Source organism: Zalophus californianus, chromosome 10, assembly GCF_009762305.2.
Source record: "Zalophus californianus isolate mZalCal1 chromosome 10, mZalCal1.pri.v2, whole genome shotgun sequence".
NCBI lineage: Eukaryota > Metazoa > Chordata > Mammalia > Carnivora > Otariidae > Zalophus > Zalophus californianus.
This window is the reverse complement of record NC_045604.1, coordinates 45,612,942-45,632,771: the sequence shown is the minus strand read 5'-3', so window position 1 is coordinate 45,632,771 and position 19,830 is coordinate 45,612,942. Positions and strand designations below refer to the sequence as shown.

Sequence of the window (19,830 nt, the reverse complement as noted above, 5' to 3'; positions counted from 1 at the left end):
CATTCTCTCACACATTCACACTCCAGAAGTTACTACATTCCCTCCCTGGGAATCCCTACTTGTGAGACCTCTAAGAAGTCTCTGGGAGGTGATCAGTCTCCCCTTCCACCCCAATGGGGGTAGGCCTATCTGGGTCCTGGGGCCCCAGGCCTTACCGGAATCTGACGTCAGGACCAGGTCCTCACTTGCCAAGTCTCCTCCAGTCCAGCAGAGCAGGGCCCGCCCGAGGCGACCCACCAGGGCGGGAGACTGCTGAAAATTAGGCAGGGTGCGCCTTCTCCGTTAGGATCCCTCCTTCTGTCACCGCCCCGCCATTGCCCCCAAACCGGTGGCAACAATGGGCCAATGCGGTTGGGTTTCCCAGTCAGGGAACCAAATGTTAGGGAACCTGGACTGGATCGCCTGATGGAAGAACCAAGTGGCACTCAGAGATCTTGAAGCACAGGAAGTTTATTTAATGCCGGCAGGCTCAAAGGAGAGTGGTCTCCAAAGGTCTGAGCCCCGAGCACAAAGGGGGCAATTTATTCACTTGTACTTCTGCATACTTGGTACTTTTGGCGTGTGCGCGAAGCGGGGCAGGGAGAAGAACCAGATTGGTGCGAGAGGGAAGCAGAGTGGAGAGAAGAACCCAGAAGAGCCCCGGGGCAAGGACTGGGACTCTCTCGCTGGCTCGGTCGGCCATCTCAGGACACAGAGTTTCCTTCTCAAATAGCAAAACAGAAAAATATAAGAACAACCTATTCACAAGGGAACATGTATACCCAAAAAGCCCATGAAAACATAATCTTTCTCTTTAAAGATTTCAAAATCAAACCACAGAATGTGATACTTATTTTGACTCCTAAATTGCCAAATATTAAAATGAATAATGAAGGGCGCCTGGGTGTCTCAGTCGTTAGGCGTCTGCCTTCGGCTCAGGTCATGATCCCAGGGTCCTGGGATCGAATCCCACATCGGGCTCCCTGCTCGGTGGGAAGCCTGCTTCTCCCTCTTCCACTACCCCGCTTGTGTTCCTGCTCTCGCTATCTCTCTCTGTCAAATAAATAAATAAAATCTTCAAAAAAAAAAAAATAGGGGCGCCTGGGTGGCTCAGTCATTAGGCATCTGCCTTCGGCTCAGGTCATGATCCCAGGGTCCTGGGATCGAGCCCCACATCAGGCTCCCTGCTCGGCGGGAAGCCTGCTTCTCCCTCTCCTACTCCCCCTGCTTGTGTTCCCTCTCTTGCTGTGTCTCTCGCTATCAAATAAATAAATAAAAATTTAAAAAATGATTAAAAAATAAAAATAAAATGAAATGAATAATGAAATTCATGACGATAATTCAAAAAAAGATATGAAAATGTCCAATGTGACTGAGAAGTAGGGAAACAAGCAGGCATACATTGCTGGTAGATAGGTGATTTAGGTTACATTTACACAATGAACTATCATTGACCTAGACCTACATATTTATTTAAATGAAATATTCCAAATGAAAAATTACAATAGAGATTACAGAATATATAAAGAGCATCACCTCACTTTGGTAACTAAGTAACTATAAATAAATTTTTATTTAATTCTAATTTATAATTGCACATATTTCTATGTAAGTTTGTAGAAATCTATAGCAAACTGGTGATTTTTATTTATCTAAAGATATTGACATTGGGGCACCTGGGTGGCTCAGTTTGTTGAGCGTAGGACTCTTGATTTCAACTCAGGTCAGGATCTCAGAGTTGTAAGATCAAGCCCCACCCAGGGCTTGGTGCTGAGCATGGAGCCTGCTTAAGATTCTCTCTCTCTGGGCGCCTGGGTGGCTCAGATGGTTAAGCGTCTGCCTTCGGCTCAGGTCATGATCCCAGGGTCCTGGGATCGAGTCCCGCATCAGGCTTCCTGCTCCTTGGGAGACTGCTTCTCCATCTGCTTCTCTCTCTCTCTCTCCCCCTCTGAGTCTCATGAATAAATAAATAAAATCTTAAAAAAAAAAAAAAAGATTCTCTCTCTCCCTCTGTCAGTCCCCCTCCCCTGGCTCACGTGCACTCTCTCTCCTTCTCTCTATCTAAATAAATAAATAAATAAATAAATAAAATACAGATACTGACTTTGGGATCTGGATGATCCCCCCTTTTTTTTCTTTTTGTTTGTCAGTAGTTTCTAATTTTTTATAGTAAAACCTGGATTATTTATGTAAATAAACAAAAGCAAGATTTAATATAAAAGTAGTAGCATCCGTGGTTAAGAAGATGAACTCTGGAGTTAGATAAACCCAGGTGACAGATGACCTTAGTTAAACTGCTTAAACTTCTTCACCTTGATTTTTCTCATCTTTAAAATGGTGCTAATAACAGTGCCTACTTCAATCTGTTTTTGTGAAGATTAAATTGGATTACTGGTAATAACCTATCATGTGCACTTATCATACAATCAAGTAATTACAGTCCTCCCACTCCTGTATGACACAGCCATACAAGGTACTTGGGGAAGTGCAAAGAAGTTTGAGATTGTCCGTGCTCTGCAGGCAGTTAAATGCCCAAATAGACAGATGTCACTAACTCAAACGAGAACATGGCAAACAAGGGGTTCATAGTTCTATGACAGGTAAGGGGATCCCAAAACACATGCTTATTCTACAGATACTAAGACTAAATGTCTATTAATCTAATCTGCTCCTTTAAAAAAGGTAATCTAAATGGGTGAATTTTATGGTATGTGAATTATATCTCGATTAAAATATTTAAAAAAGTAATCATTTTAGAATGTGCTATTTACCTGAAAGAAGTGTGTGTGGGGGGGGGTGTATTTTTTTTTTTTTCAGGTTTTATGTATTCATGAGAGAGAGAGAGACAGAGGCAGTGGGAGAAGCAGGCTCCCCCGCAGAGTAGGGAGCCCGACACAAAACTGGATCCCAGCACTCTGGGATCAGGACCCGAGCCAAAGGCAGATGCTTAACTGACTAAGCCACCCTGGTGCACCCCCCCTTTTTTTAAGATAAAGGGTGAGAGCACACTGGGGCTGGGGGAGCAAAAGGAAAGGGAGAGGGAGAAAGAGAATCTTAAGCAGGCTCCACGCTCAGCAATGAGCCCCACACAGAGCTAGATCTCACAATCCTGAGATTATGACCTGAAATCAAGAGTTGGACACCTAACTGACTGAGCCACCCAGGTGCCCCCGAGAAAGAAGTGGTCCTAAGGGTATTTTAAAACAAAATACATTGATATAATACAAAAACTAACATTGCATAGGAAGTTCTCTAAACTAGCTGATTTGAATCATATGAAGTTGAATCTGTTTCATAAAGTTATTGAATTGCTTGGAGACTCATTTTTAGCGTGTGATTAATAAAATGATGTCCACATAGGATTTGCAAATATTAAATACTATGACTAAAATAATGGATTCCTTATTTTTTCCTGTAAACCAGTTGGAGGAAAGGAGCTTTATTTGGGGGATAAAAATGGGAGCAGAAGTTCTTTCTTAATGTAATATCAGTGATTTTCAAGTTCTAATTAAGATTATACTTTCTCTAGAAAATTGCTTCCTTGACCACTCTTGTTGTTACTGATAATAACAATCCGAGCTTCCTTTACTGAATACTTAACTATGTTCCTGGGAATATGTTAAGTGTTTCACAGACCTGATCAAATGTAATTTTGACAGCAGCACATGAGGTAACTGTTACCAACTCCATTTAACAGATAAAGAGACTGAAACAAGTAAGTTAGGCAATTTGACCGGGTCACATGTCTAAGTTCTCAGGTTAGGATCTGAAGCTGAAAGTGTGGTTACAAAGCTTATTGATACTACACACATATGAATCCTTCCTTGTACCTTGCTCCATCTGTGAGTGCTACAAATGAGTTAAGAACGAGAGATGAGAATAATCAGTCTTTTCTCAGATTGTTTCCAAACAAGAGGTGACAAGCCAAAACTATCTGCTGGCAGAAGATCCAAATTAGTTTTCTTCAATAACAATAACAGCATTCTGAGGCACAACTTTTGCAATTTATTTATTTTTTTCTTAAGATTTTATCTTTTATTTATTTGACAGAGAGAAACACAGCGAGAGAGGGAACACAAGCAGGGAGAGTAGGAGAGGGAGAAGCAGGCTTCCTGCTGAGCAGGGAGCCTGATGCGGGGCTCGATCCCAGGACCCCAGGATCATGACCTGAGCCGAAGGCAGACGCTTAGCGACTGAGCCACCCAGGCACCCCACAACTTTTGCAATTTATATAATGAATCTACTCTGAGAAGATATACTTCTTTTTTTAAAAAAATATATGTATTTATTTATTTATTTGAGAGAGTGAGAGAGAGAGAGAGCACGAGCACGGGAGGAGGAGAGGGAGATGGACAAGCAGACAGCACAGATCCCAAAGCCCATCCTGGGGCTCCATCCAGGACCCCAAGATCATGACCTGAGCTGAAATCAAGAGACACTTAACTGACTGAGCCACTCAGGTGCCCCAAGATATACTTAATTCTAAGAGCTAACTAGAATATTGAGAAAAGAGTTGAACATTGAAGACTTTGAATCATTGAGTAGCTACCTGGAAATGCTCTTTATTTTGAGATTCACAGCTTTCGTTGAGTCCAGATCCGATATTTTATATTTCACCCATTCACTCATTCAATGTTTTTTTATTGAGCACCTATGTACCAGATGCTGTTCTAGGCATTTGAGATATATCAGAGAACACAGTGAACAAAAATCCCTGCCCTTAAAGAAACAAGAAGAAAGAAAATGAATAATTAAAAAAACAAACAAACAAGAAACAACATCAACAAAGAAAATCCCCAACCTTATGGAGTTTCCATTTCAGTGGGGACAGATAAAGAAACATACCAGATGATGCTAAGTGATATGAAAAGAAATAATGAAGGGAAAGGAGTGGGACAGACATGAGGGCCGGCGTATAAACAGGGGCTAAAAAAAAAAAAGCCTCTTTTGAGGTGTTAGCATTTAAGAGGAGATTTGAATGAAATAAGAGACAGAGAGTGCACCACGTGAATATCTGAGGGCAGACCATCCTAGGCTAAGCAAGAGCACATGCAAAGGTGTGTCCTAGAGGAGCAAAAAGGCCAGTGGGGCTGGAACAGAGAGCAAGGGGGAGAGTGGTGGTAGATGAGGAAGTGGGGCCTAGTGTCAATGATATACCGGGGCTTACCAGTTAGGAAGCTAGTATAATTATCCAGGTGAGAAATGATGAGGGTGATAGCAGGGGAAGGGGTGAGAAATGGGTGGATACTGGATATATTTTCAAAGCAGAATGGAGAGGATTTTATTGATGGATTAGAGTGTAGGGTGAGAGAGATTGGGTGTGAGGTGCGAGAAATCTTGGCATTAAAATGCTAGTTAATTAACTTTTGAGGGCAAAGCCTTCCAAGTCCTCTTCAGGCCTGGTTCTTGTGTGTACAGACCATTTGACCTTGGAGGTTAAGTCAATAGGAGTCAACTAAAAATCTGATTACTAAGAATAGGAAGAAATGCATGGTGACCCTTCTGCCCCAGCTGAGTGTTATTTGGGAGAGGCAGCCAAGCTAAATAGTGGTTGTGGGAAAAAGAATAGATGCCCTTTCTAATGAACTTTTTCCAGTTTGTCAAGGGGAAGAACTGGACCTAAAGGTGTTAAGAGCAGACTTTGATGGGGGTCTTCAGAAGTTTCAGGACTGGCAACATATTGCAGGACCCAGGTTTAGGTTTTCCCTGTTTTTTTATTTCTCCCTTTCTTTTTTCCCCCTTCATTTCTCACCCCCTCCTTGGCCCTACTTCATGGCTGCAGGAAGGTACAGTTTACTGTTGGTTCTCAAACTTCAGCAGGCACCAGAACTACCTGGCATGCCTGTGAAAACACAGTTTGCTGGGCCCCACTCCTGGAGTTTCTAATTGGGGTGAAGTATGTGTGCGCACGTACATGTGTAGAGGGGTATAGAGGGCTGGGGGCGCTGCAATTTTGTATTTCTAACAAGTTCTTAGGTGATGCTTGGGAACTGCTGTTTCTTGTACCCGGAGGGCGTGCAAAGCAATAGGGGCTTGAATTCCACCTCGTGTGGCTTGTCAGTGGAGAAGGTTCCAGCTCACAGAGGTTTACAGTCACTAAGGGAAATTGTCCACTTACCCAAAGGTGTTTCTCGGCTGCCCATAACCGGTGAGAAGAAGAGGCAAAAAGCCAGCAAGGAGAAGGAATGAACGGGAAGTCTTTCCAGCCTGGACATCCCCTCGGAGCTCCCCAGTGAAGCGAGGGCGGGAAGACAGCCCCCGGGCCAGCCCACAGATCCTCAGAGGGCGCGGACCTGGAGGAGGCGCCCCAGAAGGCGGCGCCTCTCGGAGGAAGTTTGTCCTTTAACTGCAGAGCCGGGTTCGCCGTCGCAGCCACCTCCAGGAACGAGCGGCGGGCGCCGACGGCAGCTGTCAGCGCCGCCCGGAGTGCACCGCCCGCACCGCCGCCATGGGCGGCTCGGCCTCCAGCCTGCTGGACGAGGGCAAGTGCACCTACATCCGAGGTACGCGCCGGGAGCGCCGCGCCCGCCCGGGGGGCCTGCACAGCTGCGCCGACCCTGGCCCCAGAGGGCGCGTGGAGAGCGGGTGTCCGGCCCGCGCCCCGCCCTCCACCTGCGGGCGCGGGGACCTCGGGGGTCCAAGGGCGCCTCGCCCGGCCAGCTTTCTCCTGCGGCCCGGGGCTCGGGCGAGCTGCGCTTGGGCCGAGGGCCAGCGGGCGGGGGATGCTCTGGGAAGTGCGGCGGCACGGTTGCGGGAGGCAGGTGCAGGCCGCGGGGTGGGGGACGCGACCTCGTTTTCTCCGCTCAGCCCGCCTTGGGGTCTGTTCAGGCCCGGGCCCAGAAACACCTTGCTCTCCCCTAAGTTCTGAGCTCTTTCTGAAGAGAGCCGCGGGGATATCCCTTGTTTATGGAGACTTCCCAGGGGATTCCCGGCCTATAAAGCAGAATTTCCCTCCGGGTAATGTTGGCCTGGTTTTGTAAAACGAGGTATCGGCCACAGCTTCACTTGAACTTTCAGATCACTTGTGGGATGATTTCATCAGAGGCAGAAAGGACCGTTGTCATTACGCTCCCAGGTTGTATGGTTCCTTTCCCTCTCTGGAGGGGGGCGGGAGGGAGGCAAAAGAGGAACATTGGCATATTTTGTAACACTTGCTAAAGTTATAGATGGAGAGAAACTCAGCTGGGGAGACTTCCAGAGATATAGTGACTCACTAGAGAGTGTGAGGCAGAAAAAAAAAAAAAAAGACCCAAACTGAATTGAAACTGCAGAAAATCATGACCCTCCTGGGTATATTTGGCGCCTATCTCTTCCTCCCCGGCAACCTTGCCCACAACCACTACCTAACATTTGGTTATCTTGTGAATTTAGTAATTTTCTGGCTTTAGAAATACCTTCTAAACTAGGTATCGAACTGTAAGTTTTACCCTAATTCTGTAAAGAAATGGTTAAGTTCTTCCTGATTACGTTCTTTTTCTCTTTCTGGCCCCTGAATCTTTCCTAAAAGGAAAGCGTTTATTTAGTGTTCTTATTCCATATTTGTTTTCAGTCACCACAACATTTATAACCATTTTAAAAGGATATCAGATCAGGGCACTTGAGAGCAATGTAATTGACTTTCCAGATTCTTCCTCCTGCTCTGGTACTTCTGGAGGCAGGATCATCAACAACCCATTCTGTTAGGGGATACAACTTGGTCAAGTATTCCTTTGCTGTCGTTTATTTAACATGGGAGAAAGATGGATGACTTATTTATATTAGTAAAACAGCTAAACTAAGGCTGTCTCGAGTCTTTCAAATTTGGCTATGTGCTTGTTTTCACCAGTGTGTAAGGGACTGACACAATTGTAGGAGAACACAGTGAGAAGGGGTTTGCATTTAGTTATTTGCAAAATATGTTTATGCCATTTCTTTTATAAGACTTTATTTCACTGCAAAGCTTAAAAACACCTACAGCTGAATCATGGCCATCTATAGTAGTCAGTGGAAGTCCAGCAAGGTAAGGGATTAAGGTTCTCGAAGCCTTCATAGTCCTGACCATTGTTGCTGCTGGTGCAAGCATTGTATTCACGTGAAAAGAAAACGTGTTACTTTTTATTTTATTGTGAAGTTAAATTATTACACATACAAAAATATGAGATGGCTAGTGCACAGGAAGGACTTGGAATGAATACGTTCTGAATGAATAAAACTATAGCAGATTGTGTAACAGTCATTGCATCCACAAGTCCTGTTCGATTTTATCTCGTAATTCTCTGGGAGGGCACTTTCAAGGTATGCACAGGCAAAGGGAAGAGAAGAGTTAAAGTTAGAATACCTCCAGAGAAAATGAGACATTGCCTCATTTGAGAATACTCGTCTTGCCAAAGGAGAAAAGAGCATTGGAAAAATGCATGGCGTTGTGAATTGTTAGTGCATGAGCACATGAAGGTCATGGGGCTGTGATTTCCTGATGGTTTTGAAGCCCCAGATCCCTGAAAAAAAAAAACAAACAAACAAACCATAACCCTATCTTTTTCACCTCGCCCATCATTTAGCCCATGCATATTCTCAAGTTTTGACCTAATTGTATGCAGAACAATTGAAAATATGACAGTAAAGTTTAAATACAATTTTATGACCTGTTTCTCATAAAGTAGCTGCCAGTGAAATATTATAGATTTGAAAGCTCCTAGAGCTGATTCAATAACTTTCCTTCAAGCTTGATAAACTTTGCTAACATATGGAGAATAACTAGTCAGTATATTTGGAGTGAGTTTTGTTAACTTAATCTTGTATGTGTTATAAGCAGCTGAACTTCTGGTATGCTAACGAGTCTGAATCAGCATTTACTTTTAGACAAATCATTTAACAGCTGCCGTTGAGTTTGTGTGCATCGAAACTGTGTTGATAGTCATGTTCATCACATGGATGTTTCGAAAATACATTATTTCTTAGGATTTAGTAAATTTCTAGGTAAAAGGATATCAGAAGTATTAAGGAGTTACTTCATTTCTAAAGGTATTTTGAAAATTACTACCACACTTTTCTTACCACAGAATAAATTTTTAGTATTGCTTCTAGAAACTTTCAGTAACTTTGTTGATAAAGATGTTTCAGTTAAGAAATAATACTAAGACTTCCTTGTAATCATATGGACAGTGTCATCTGTTTTAGCCTTCAGTGATGCTTTTAGCACCGACCTAAGAGGGTCTTCTTTTAATGAGAAGGAAAGCTCATATAATCCAGGCATTGGTTGACAAATTCCAGGCACTTTTCTCTCTTTATGCTGGGTTTTCTTTTACTTTTTAAACTTTGATATGCAAAAAAAAGTGAACTATAGCTTCAGAGCACACGATGTCTTCCTGTTTGAGCAATAATTGTCTTTCCTTTTTTTAAAATTGCCATTGGATTGTTAATGAATCAAAAGAAAAATGAACCTGAAAACTGCCCCCACGTAAGTCCTGTGGAAGGTCAGAAGAGTACTATGAAATCAGTGCTGTAGCTGAGAACTGTGGCTTAACACAGGTCTGGGTGGGGACTGGTGGACTGTTCTTTTTCTAGACTTACTATTGCAGTCGGTCATATTTCCTGTGAGGGCCCAGTGGCTTCCAGTGAAATGCTCATCGGTGGTCTGATGCTTATAAAGTAGGAAATGAATTTCAGCTTAAAAACAACATGTATTTCTCTTAGGGAGATTTTCTCATATTGATACCAAAAGGGTTAACTTAGGTGGCTGTATATGAAATTTGTACTGATACCATTGCCTGGAGTGACATCTCCACAGACAAGGTGAACGGAAGATAGGGAGCAGTGTACATGTTTGCAGTCTACTTAATCTAGATGTGTACTATTCCACACATTTGTTTACTCTTCAGTCACGATTTGTTGGTAGGAGACGGGCATAAGAACTGGTCTGATTTATAAGGATAATTATGACAGTGTGATCTGAGAGTCCAATTTATCTGGCTAGAAATGGCAGTATATCATAATGAGAAGTTAGAATATGGAGTGTGGTAGGCACAGTTGGATGTCAACCCAACATCCCTTCCCCATTCCTCTTTCAAACAGAACCCCAATTTTGTTTGGGTCTTGAACTTCCTTTATGCAAAGCTTTCAGAGAAGCTCACCCCACTTACAGCTTTTTTGGGGTGGGTGCTGATCAGTCCATGCCTGTCATGGTGGTATCTTCTCCTTGTCAGTGATTATACAAGGCATGGGGTTGTGATGCATTCTGGCCAGTGAGGCTTGAAGGAAAGTTTGCTAGCAGCTTCTAAGAAAGTTCTCTTCCCTTTCAAAAAGGAGACAAAGGGTAGAGACATATTCTTCTTCCCCTTCTTTCGGACTTTGTGGCATCTGGATATGATGCCTGGAACTACTGAGTAGGAAGGGAGCTAGCTCAAAGACACAGCCAACATTGGGGCATTGCCAGGCCAATGGAGTCTCAGAGAAGAGAAGCTGGAGCCCTGGCACACCTCGTGCTGATCGCCTGCTGGTCCTACTCCGGAGCATTTCTTGTGTAGTATGCTAACTCCTCTTTGAGTTGGCATGGTAGAGAGTGCTGGTTACCCCCCAATATCATTCTTCCCTGATTTTTTAAAAAGCTTTTTGTTTTGTTTTTGTTTTTTAGAGAGAGAGTGCACGTAAGTGGTGGGGGGTGGGCAGAACAGAGTGGGGAGGGACAGAGAGAGCATCTCCACACTGGGTGTGGAGCCTGACGCTGGGCTCAATCTCAGGACCCTGAGGTCATGACCTGAGCTAAAATCAAGAGTTGGATGCTTCACCGACTGAGCCACCCGGGCGCCCCTGAGGTGTCCTTTTCAGAAGGAGTTCGGGCAGAGTAAAGTAAGTGGACAGAAGGAACCTAGGTTCATGAAGACTTCTTGTAGTCAACCTCCATACCAGCACTGAGCTACTTACTGCTGGACCTTAGTAAGAGAGAAATAAAGTACTATCTTATTTAAGCTGGTGTTACCTGTGTTATTATTATCCACAGACAAATCTTATTCTAATACAGTTGTCTTCTGTACTCGTGCCCCAAAGTGCCATAACCAGCACACTAAGAGCGCCTTATTGTGTCCCCCTTTAAGAAAAATTAATCAAAAGAAAGTAGGAGGTGGGTAAAGATTATGTCATTAGTATCTGTCTTAATTCTTAATTTGTAGCAATGAATGGGTCGCCCTGGGAAGTGAGGAATTGCAGCTCCCCAGGTGGAAATAGCAGGGATGGGAGGATGAAGGAGAGGGCTCAGTGTAAATAACACACAGATGTATACTGATCACCTTATTTTTTAAAAAAAAAGGTTCAGTTATTCATTTGAGAGAGAGAGAGCCCGAGCGAGCAAGTGAGAGAGCGCAGGTGGTCGAGAGAAAGGGAGAGGGAGGCTCCCGCGGAGCGGGGAGCCCGATGCGGGGCTCGATCCCGCGACCCCGGGATCACGACCTGAGCCGAAGGCAAGCGCTCAACCGACTGAGCCACCCAGGCGCCCCCTGCTGATCACATTATATTTTGATTAAAAATGCCGTTAATCATTCCGAACCACGGGTGAAGCTAGCAGGAGTTTCTGATTAGGAAAACTATTGCAGACTGGTAATTTCAAGTGGCAACAAGAACTTTCTACTACCTTCAGTCTTTGTGAATGGATGCTAAGACCTTGGGAATTTAGTGTGAATTGAGAGTTTCTTAGACTCCTCAAAAATAAGCACACAGAGACTGAGACAAATGAACATTTTTCCCTACGCTTGTGGAAGAAACAGTGACCTTCCGGCCTGGGTCGCAGTTCATGCCTTGATGAACCTCATGGAGTCAGACACTGAATCAAGATCTGGTCTCCATGAAACACTTCTTTTTTTCTGTGGATGTTGGCTGTGAGAGGACCACATCATCAATGGTGCTTTAGTAATAGTAATTACTAAAATGACAATAGTGATTCTTTTTATTGTTTTATTTATTTTTGCTGGACTACTAAACTGATTGTAGTTTTACGCTACTGTCATCTTTGGGAAGGTCTGAACTGGGTTCGCAGGTAGAAAGTGCAATAGCGGGAACTCAATTTGTAATAGTTTTTAATCCAATTAAAATAAATGTACTGTGAAAATTTTACAAAATATTCAGTGTGAGTTATGGCAGTGAATTTTAATCTCCTAAGCAGAATTTTTAATTGATCTGCTCAGTAAAGCTAGGTAACATCATTCTAAGAGAAAAGGTACATACAGCAATTTGCACTGGGAAATGGGAAATGAAGTCAGAAGTAAAGACAAAAGAATAAAAGAAAGCAATTCAGATGTTAAAGTCTCTTTAAAGCACTTTAGAAAAACACAGGACAGGGGACGCCTGGGTGGCTCAGTCAGTTGAGCGTCTGCTTTCGGCTCAGGTCATGATCCCAGGCTCCTGGGATCGAGTCCCACATCGGGCTCCTTGTTCGGCGGGGAGCCTGCCTCTCCCTCTGCCTGCCTCTCCCTCTGCTTGTGTTCTGTCTCTCTCTCTGACAAATAAATAAATAAAAAAGAAAAGAAAAGAAAAACACAGGACATGAGAGCTAAAATTCTAACAGTTCCAAACTAAAGCACGCGCGCGCGTGCACAAAGCCCCAAATGCAATACAGATTTTTCCCTTGAAACTGGAAAATTCATTTAAAAAAGAGACTAGCAAGTTGCTGCCAGTAAGAAAATGCAGGCCAACTTATAAAAGTGTTACTGCTGCTTCTCTTCTTCTTTTTTTGTTGGTAGACATATTTTTTCTCACTTCGAGGAGAAAAGATTTAGAGATATGAAAGCAATTAATTCAGTTTTGCAAATTGCAAGCTCCGGGACCCAAAGGAATTTATATTTGCATGCTTGATGTTGTTTGGATATTGATGTCTATAGGATTAGAATATATTAGTAGTTTTAACTAGGAGCTCCTAAGCGGTGTGTGTGTGTGTGCGCGCACGCGCGTGCGCGTGCGCGTGTGTGTGTGCGCGTGCGCGCGCGTGCGAAATGGTGGTTTTATTAAAGCACAGGGACAAGACCCCCAGGCAGAAAGAACTGCTGCCTCTAAGTGATTCCTTAAAAGCCCGTAGTGTGAAGGAATTTTGGAGGAAGAGTAAATGTCTCTATGCCAAACCATGTGGATTTTCTTTCTTCTTTTATTTTTTAAGATTTTATTTATTTATTTATTTGACAGAGAGAGACACAGCGAGAGCGGGAACACAAGCAGGGGGAGCGGGAGAGGGAGAAGCAGGCTTCCTGCGGAGCAGGGAGCCCGATGCGGGGCTCGATCCCAGGACCCCGGGATCACGACCTGAGCCGAAGGCAGACGCTTAACGATTGAGCCACCCAGGCGCCCCTCTTTCTTCTTTTAAAACTATTTTTATTTTAACATAAAACACAGGTTCAGAAAACCACACAAAACAAACGTATAGCTTAGTGAATCAGTATAAGGCAAATATCCTCGTGGCCATCACCCAGGTTAAGAAATGGAAAGAACTTCACTAGCCATTCCAGAAGCCTCCATGTACTCCATCCTAATCCTAAACCGCTTTGTTTCTTCCACAATAACCACTATTTTCAGTTATCTATTGCTGCCTAATAAATTACCACCAAAAGATACTGGCTCTTCAGACAATGGTATTTGCTCACAATTCTGCTATCTGCCCTGGGTTCAGCTGGGTGGTTCTACATCTTCTGTTTCACAGGTGGTCATTCCTGTGGCTACACTCAGCTGGTGGATTGGCTGGTGGCCAGACTCAAATGGGAAGGCTTTCTGTCTCTCCAGGTGGCGTTTCTACATGGTCTCTCCTATAGGATGCTGGGCTTTTTTTTTTTTTTTTAAAGATTTTATTTATTTATTTGAGAGAGCGAGAATGAGAGAGAGAGAGCACATGAGAGGGGGGAGGGTCAGAGGGAGAAGCAGACTCCCTGCTGAGCAGGGAGCCTGATGCGGGACTCGATCCTGGGACTCCAGGATCATGACCTGAGCCGCAGGCAGTTGCTTAACCAACTGAGCCACCCAGGCGCCCAAGGATGCTGGGCTTTTTAAATGATAGGTCAGGGTTTGCAAGAGTGCCACAGCTTCTAGGAGGCTCTTAAGGCTTAGGCTTGGAAGGCCATGGGATTACTGCACTACATTTTATTGGTTAAAGCAAGTCTTGGGTCCAGCCCAGATTCAAGAGGAGGGGACTGCACAAAGTCATGAATATCATGAGTTGTGCTTCATTAGGTAGGAGTTACCACCATAACGGACTACTACACCACTAATCTAGATGTGGAGTAATGACTTCCTTATATTTCCTGATGGTTTATCACCCATAACGCATTTTTAAACACTATAGTCCCGGCCACTTAAAAAATATCTTTTTTAAGTTTCTTTTAATTTACAGGTTTCCCTTTTATCTCTTTTACTTGCAAATTATCTGTTGAGGGATCTGGGCTATTTGAATCTGCTCATGGTGCAGTTCGACACATTTCTTCTATATTTTGTACACATTGACAGAGTGATAGTGAAACTTGATTAGACTCAGGATTAATACTTTTGTCAAGCGTATAGGCTGTGATCTTCATTTGAAGGCACATAACATCTGATTGTCTCTTTTTATGATGTCAGCAGCCACTGAGGCTCGTTCCTGGGACCCATGAATTCACTGGGGGTTGAAAAAGTGGTGATATCCTAATTATGTCATTTTGTTTTCATCTATTACCTGGAATAATTTTATAGAGTGGTACTTTTTTAATCTATAGTTTTGTTACCTCATGTTACAGTTCATATAGGAAAGACAAGATAAGAACTTTATCCTTTTATTTACCATTTTCAAATTATTTATTACTTTCTTGTCACTCCCCACAGGTGATCAATTAATTTAAAAAATATTATTGTGAACTCGTGAATTCCACTGTAATTCTAATCCTTATTGAAGCTCAAATTTCTCATCATTGGGAATGAAAACCTCTTCAAGTTGGCTCCTGAGTCTTTTTGAAATGACCCTAGTAGTATCTGATGGCTTCCTTGCCATCTGGTAGGTCAAGCTGTTTTAGGCTTACCCTGTTTATATCCTACCCTGTATCTGGAATAAGCAATATCTATAAGAAGCCCTGACTTCTTTAGTGGGAAATGGTATTTCAAGATGACAGTTTGGGCCTGGGAAGGCTTATGGCAGTGACTGGGTTAGCCATTGTTTCTGGGCCTATTTAGTGGATAGAACTAGGAAAAAGTGTATGTTTTCTGCACTACCTATGTCTATATCCTACCATCTATCTATCTGTCTGTCTGTCTATCTGTCTGTCTATCTCCTTTTCCTTGGTTCTCAAAGCACAAGATGATAGAATTAAATATCCCCAAATTCTTACTTGCTGTATTCCTCCTAATACATACAATGGCCTTAGACAAAAACATAAATACTACCACCATCAGTTATGATTGTAGAAAACTATTGAACAAGCTGTTTTAAGAATCAGTAACACAATTTTTGTGCATGCTATCTAAATTCTCCAATTTTATTTTATGATTCTCAATGTCAGAGTATATAACTATTATATTCTCTTTTCTCACTCTTGTTTTACAAATAAGTTTTATTTATTTATTTATTTATTTATTTTACAAGTAAGTATTATTTACTATATCTGTCCTTATATTGATATCTCTCTGGTCCTTGAGGCTCATTATCTAGTAGATGCCTTAAGAAGAGCTCATGGGAACGTGAAGAAGTATAAAGATAGACTGATTTAGTAGATCAGTGATATCACCAAAGGTCAGCTTATTTTTATCTTTCTACACTCCATGCACTAGCTCTTCTTATGGTTAAAAGACGACTAGAGCAGCAAAAAGTATCACATTCTTAGGTAAATCAATGTCCCAGAGGCTAAAAAGAGGCCCATCTATTCTTTGAATACCTTTATAAGAGCAAACCTTTCCCAGATGCCTTACTAGGAGACTCCCCCTTATATTCCACTGATCAGAAATTGTGTCACATATTCCTTCCTAAGCCATCACTGGCAAGTATATGGAATTACCATGATTTGGTTAGACTAATCCAGATTCATCCCTGGACTAGGGGCTGGGCCAAACTTCCTTGAAGCACATGGCTGTAGGGAAGATCTTGGATACCTGAACAAAATCAGGTTCAGTTATCAAGGAAGAAGCCTGAATGGCTATTAGATAAATAACCAACATTACAAGTTTTGATAATTATTATGCAAGGAATTAAAAGGGTAAACAACATTATAAGTTTTGATAAATATTGGGTGCCTGGGTGGCTCAGTTGGTTAAGCGACTGCCTTCAGCTCAGGTCATGATCCTGGAGTCCCAGGATCGAGTCCCGCATCGGGCTCCCTGCTCAGCAGGGAGTCTGCTTCTCCCTCTGACCCTCCCCACCTCATGTGCTCTCTCTCTCTCTCACTCTCTCTCTCAAATAAATAAAATCTTTAAAAAAATAAGTTTTGATAAATATCATGAAGGGAATTAAAAGGGTTATTGAGACAGAAAACTGATGGCAGTGATAGAGCAAGGAGAAGAGATATACTTAAGATGTGGTACTCAGGAGGATAAGTTGCTATCCATATGAAGAACCAGGGGAAGAATATTTTGAGTAGAGAGATCAGCATATAGAGGGAGGAGAAGGAACTTGAAGGCACTAAGAACAGTTAGTACAGCTAGAGTGTAGTGAGCAAGAGAGAGAAAAGTTTCATGGGAGGGAATTCCTTGTAGCACTTATTACTAAAGGACGTACAATATGTTTATTCCTTAATTTTGTATTGCTTGCCTACCATCACCACAACGTAAGCTCCATGAAAGCAGAGTCTTTGTTTTGATTCACTGCTATATTCTTAGCAAATAGATCAGCATCTGGCACGTGGTTTATTATCAATAAGTATTTGATTAATAAATGGATGAAAGGAAAAATTTAGAAACTGCAATGAATATCTTTAAAAATAAGAGAAGTATTGCGTTTGTAAAACAAGTTTAGGATGCGATGAAGTAATGATACTGGTAGATAAGAAATAGCTCTTGGAAAATAAAAATCTGGTGATCAATATTTTTTTTTAAGATTTTGTATTTATTCATTTGAGACAGAGAGATAGAGAGAGAGAGAGCACATGAGCATGGGGAGAGGCAGAGGGAGAGGGAGAAGCAGGCTTTCCGCTGAGCAGGGAGCCAAATGCGGGGCTCAATCCCAGGACCCTGGCATCATGACCTGAACCGAAGGCAGACGCTTAACCATCTGAGCCACCCAGGCGCCCTGGTGATCAATATTTTTAAAAATCCAGTTGTTGCTTCAGAAAATAAAGTTGAGGACTCTTGCAGAAAATAGAACAAAAAGATCAAATCATGGAAAATAGAAGAGATAATATTAAAAAAATTAAAGGGCCAATCCAAAAACTTAAAACGTGACTCACAGAAGTCCCACAAAATAAAGACCAAAGAAAACGGAGAAAATTACCAAGGAAATAATACAAGACCATTTTCTAGAACAGAAGATCATGTTTCTCTGGATTCATAGAGCCAAACATTTCCTGGAGCTCATCCAGAGCTGGGAATAGTTCATGTTTCCATCATCCAAAATAGGAAGACCTTATAATATGTAGGGCATTGTATAGAGTCTTCAGTAGTAGTGAGCAGAAATTAGCCCTGCAGGACTGCTTTGGACTTGCTCTAATAATAAATGTCAAAGCAAACCTCAGAAGAATTAAAAAAAATAAAAATAAAAACTTAAAAAAATAAAAAGAACAGAGATAGATGGTTTTTTCCAGTTGGAGTTTTCTGATGAGAATTCCAGTTGAAGTATTTTTCTATGTTGACCTCTGGATTGGTATCTCAGTCTGGGAAGTTTTAAGTTGACTAAGGGATAGATGATCACTAAGGATTCCTTTATTCATCTCAGTAACTCTGTTTTTTGCCTTTTTAAAACAATATTTTATTTATTTGAGAGAGAGAGAGCACAAGGTGGGTGAGGGACAGAGGGAGAGGGAGAAGCTGACTCCCCACTGTGTAGGGAGCCCACAGAGGGCTCGATTCCAGGACCTCAGGATCATGACCTGAGCCGAAGGCAGTCGCTTAACTGACTGATCCACCCAGACATCCCTCAGTGACTCTGTTTTATGCAGTTTGAGTTCTCATGTTTTCTATAAGGGTTGCTCTATAATTATCATAGTTGCTTTACTGAAAAAAAACAAACAAACACATCCAACAATGTAGAGTGCACAATATCCAGCATCCAATCAAAAATTACCAGGCAAACGAAAGCCGGAAAATATCCATAACTCGAAGGAAAAAAAAATTATCAATAGAAACAGAGAGGAATTACAGACATGATGAAATTAGCAGATAAGGATGTCAAGACAGTTTTTATAAATATGTTCCATATGCGAAAGTGGAAGAAAACATGAACATGTTGAGAAGGGAAATAGAAGATATGAAAAATGATACTTGTCCCCAGTCTTTAGGAAGGAGCGATATGACTACTTTGTTTTTGAAATCTGTTGGAACATCTGTTGGAAAATGTAGCTGTACTTTCTGCTACCAACAATCCCAGTTGACCTGGGAAAGGAGCAGAGCAGACCTGCATGAGGAGCTGCTGACATGGGGCTGGGCTGGGTCAGGACAGAAGAGCAGGATCAACTCAGAAATGAAGGGAAATTGTGGATGTTCTTTCAAAAAGGACCCTGCTAGTAGTGGACATGTGCCATTACCTCTGGGGCTCACACAGGGCAAGTGACAATTTCTATAATTAGCTCAGAAGAATTCAGAGGGGTTTTTTCCCCAGTTTGGATTAAGAGTGTTTGTTTAAAAAATTATTTCCTATGTAAGTCATGCTTGAATGAGTTAGATGGATATGCCTGAAGAATTGCCTGAGCAAAACAGACACAGGCTTGGAGTTGGAATAAAGATAAATTTTATTAGCAGTAATAGCAAATGTGTAGTATTTGGAGTATAAATATTTAAAATGGTTTCATTGGAAAGAAGGATTTAATCAGTAACATTAATTGAAATGTACTGTTTAAACTTAAAATAAATAAGAATTTTAAAGAACAACTAAGACCTGGGCCTTTCAATTGGGATGTCAGTTCTTAACTATAAATGGTAACTCCTGGCCTGAGGAGTGATAATAGTAAAAATAACAGTAAACACTAACATTTATTGAGTGTCTACTAAGTACCAGGCAGTGAGTATCTCAGAAAAAAAGGTAATGGGATGTCAAATGTTCTTCCAGAAATTCCAGGTCTTGTCCACGAAGCTTTTTCTTTAATGGAAAGGAGTACCAAACTTGATAGGCTTCGAACAGTGGCTTGTCCACTTTAAATGAGCTAAACCAGTAGTTTATTTCTTGGTAGAAACTGAAACATTTACTAAACCCTTAATTCCATGCTTTAATTCTAAATGATCTATTTTTCAAAGTGAGTATTTCCAGTGGATAAGATTATAAATAGCATAGTCCAGAAATTAAAATTCATCCAAATGTTAGCAAAACAGGGGCGCCTGGGTGGCTCAGTTGGTTAAGCATCTGCCTTCGGCTCAGGTCGTGGTCTTCGGGTTCTGGGATTGGCTGGGTTGGGCTCCCTGCTCAGCGGGGGAGCCTGCTTCTCCCTCTGCCCCTCCCCCCTCTCGCAAATAAATAAAATGTAAAAAAAAAAAAAATGTTAGCAAAACCTAATACCAAAGTTACAAATAGGTGGAAGCAGGAATAGTAGGTCACTTATAATTAACTTTAAATAAAATGGTACCATAGGCAATTTCTTCATTATAAAAGAAAATATTAATATTTGGGAAACAAGACTCAAAAGACTCATAAATGGAGATTTCACATTTTAAAAACAGGCATGAGACTCTTCTGAGGACTCGCTGAATCTGAAGCTGGATTCTCTGTAGATTGTGGGTCTGTCAGCCGGCTGCCTTCAGTTT

At 42.1% G+C, this 19,830-nt stretch overlaps 1 protein-coding gene across 1 annotated transcript in view; it reads left to right on the top strand.

Moving 5' to 3' along the window:
* Positions 1-6,200: 6,200 nt before the first annotated feature.
* NIBAN1 (niban apoptosis regulator 1) overlaps positions 6,201-19,830 on the top strand; it is a 152,621-nt gene continuing 138,991 nt past the window's right edge. The window contains exon 1 of the mRNA XM_027611592.2: positions 6,201-6,482. Within this exon, the coding sequence (XP_027467393.2) occupies positions 6,428-6,482 (55 nt within the window). The 5' untranslated portion in view covers positions 6,201-6,427. The remainder of the gene's footprint in view (positions 6,483-19,830) is intronic.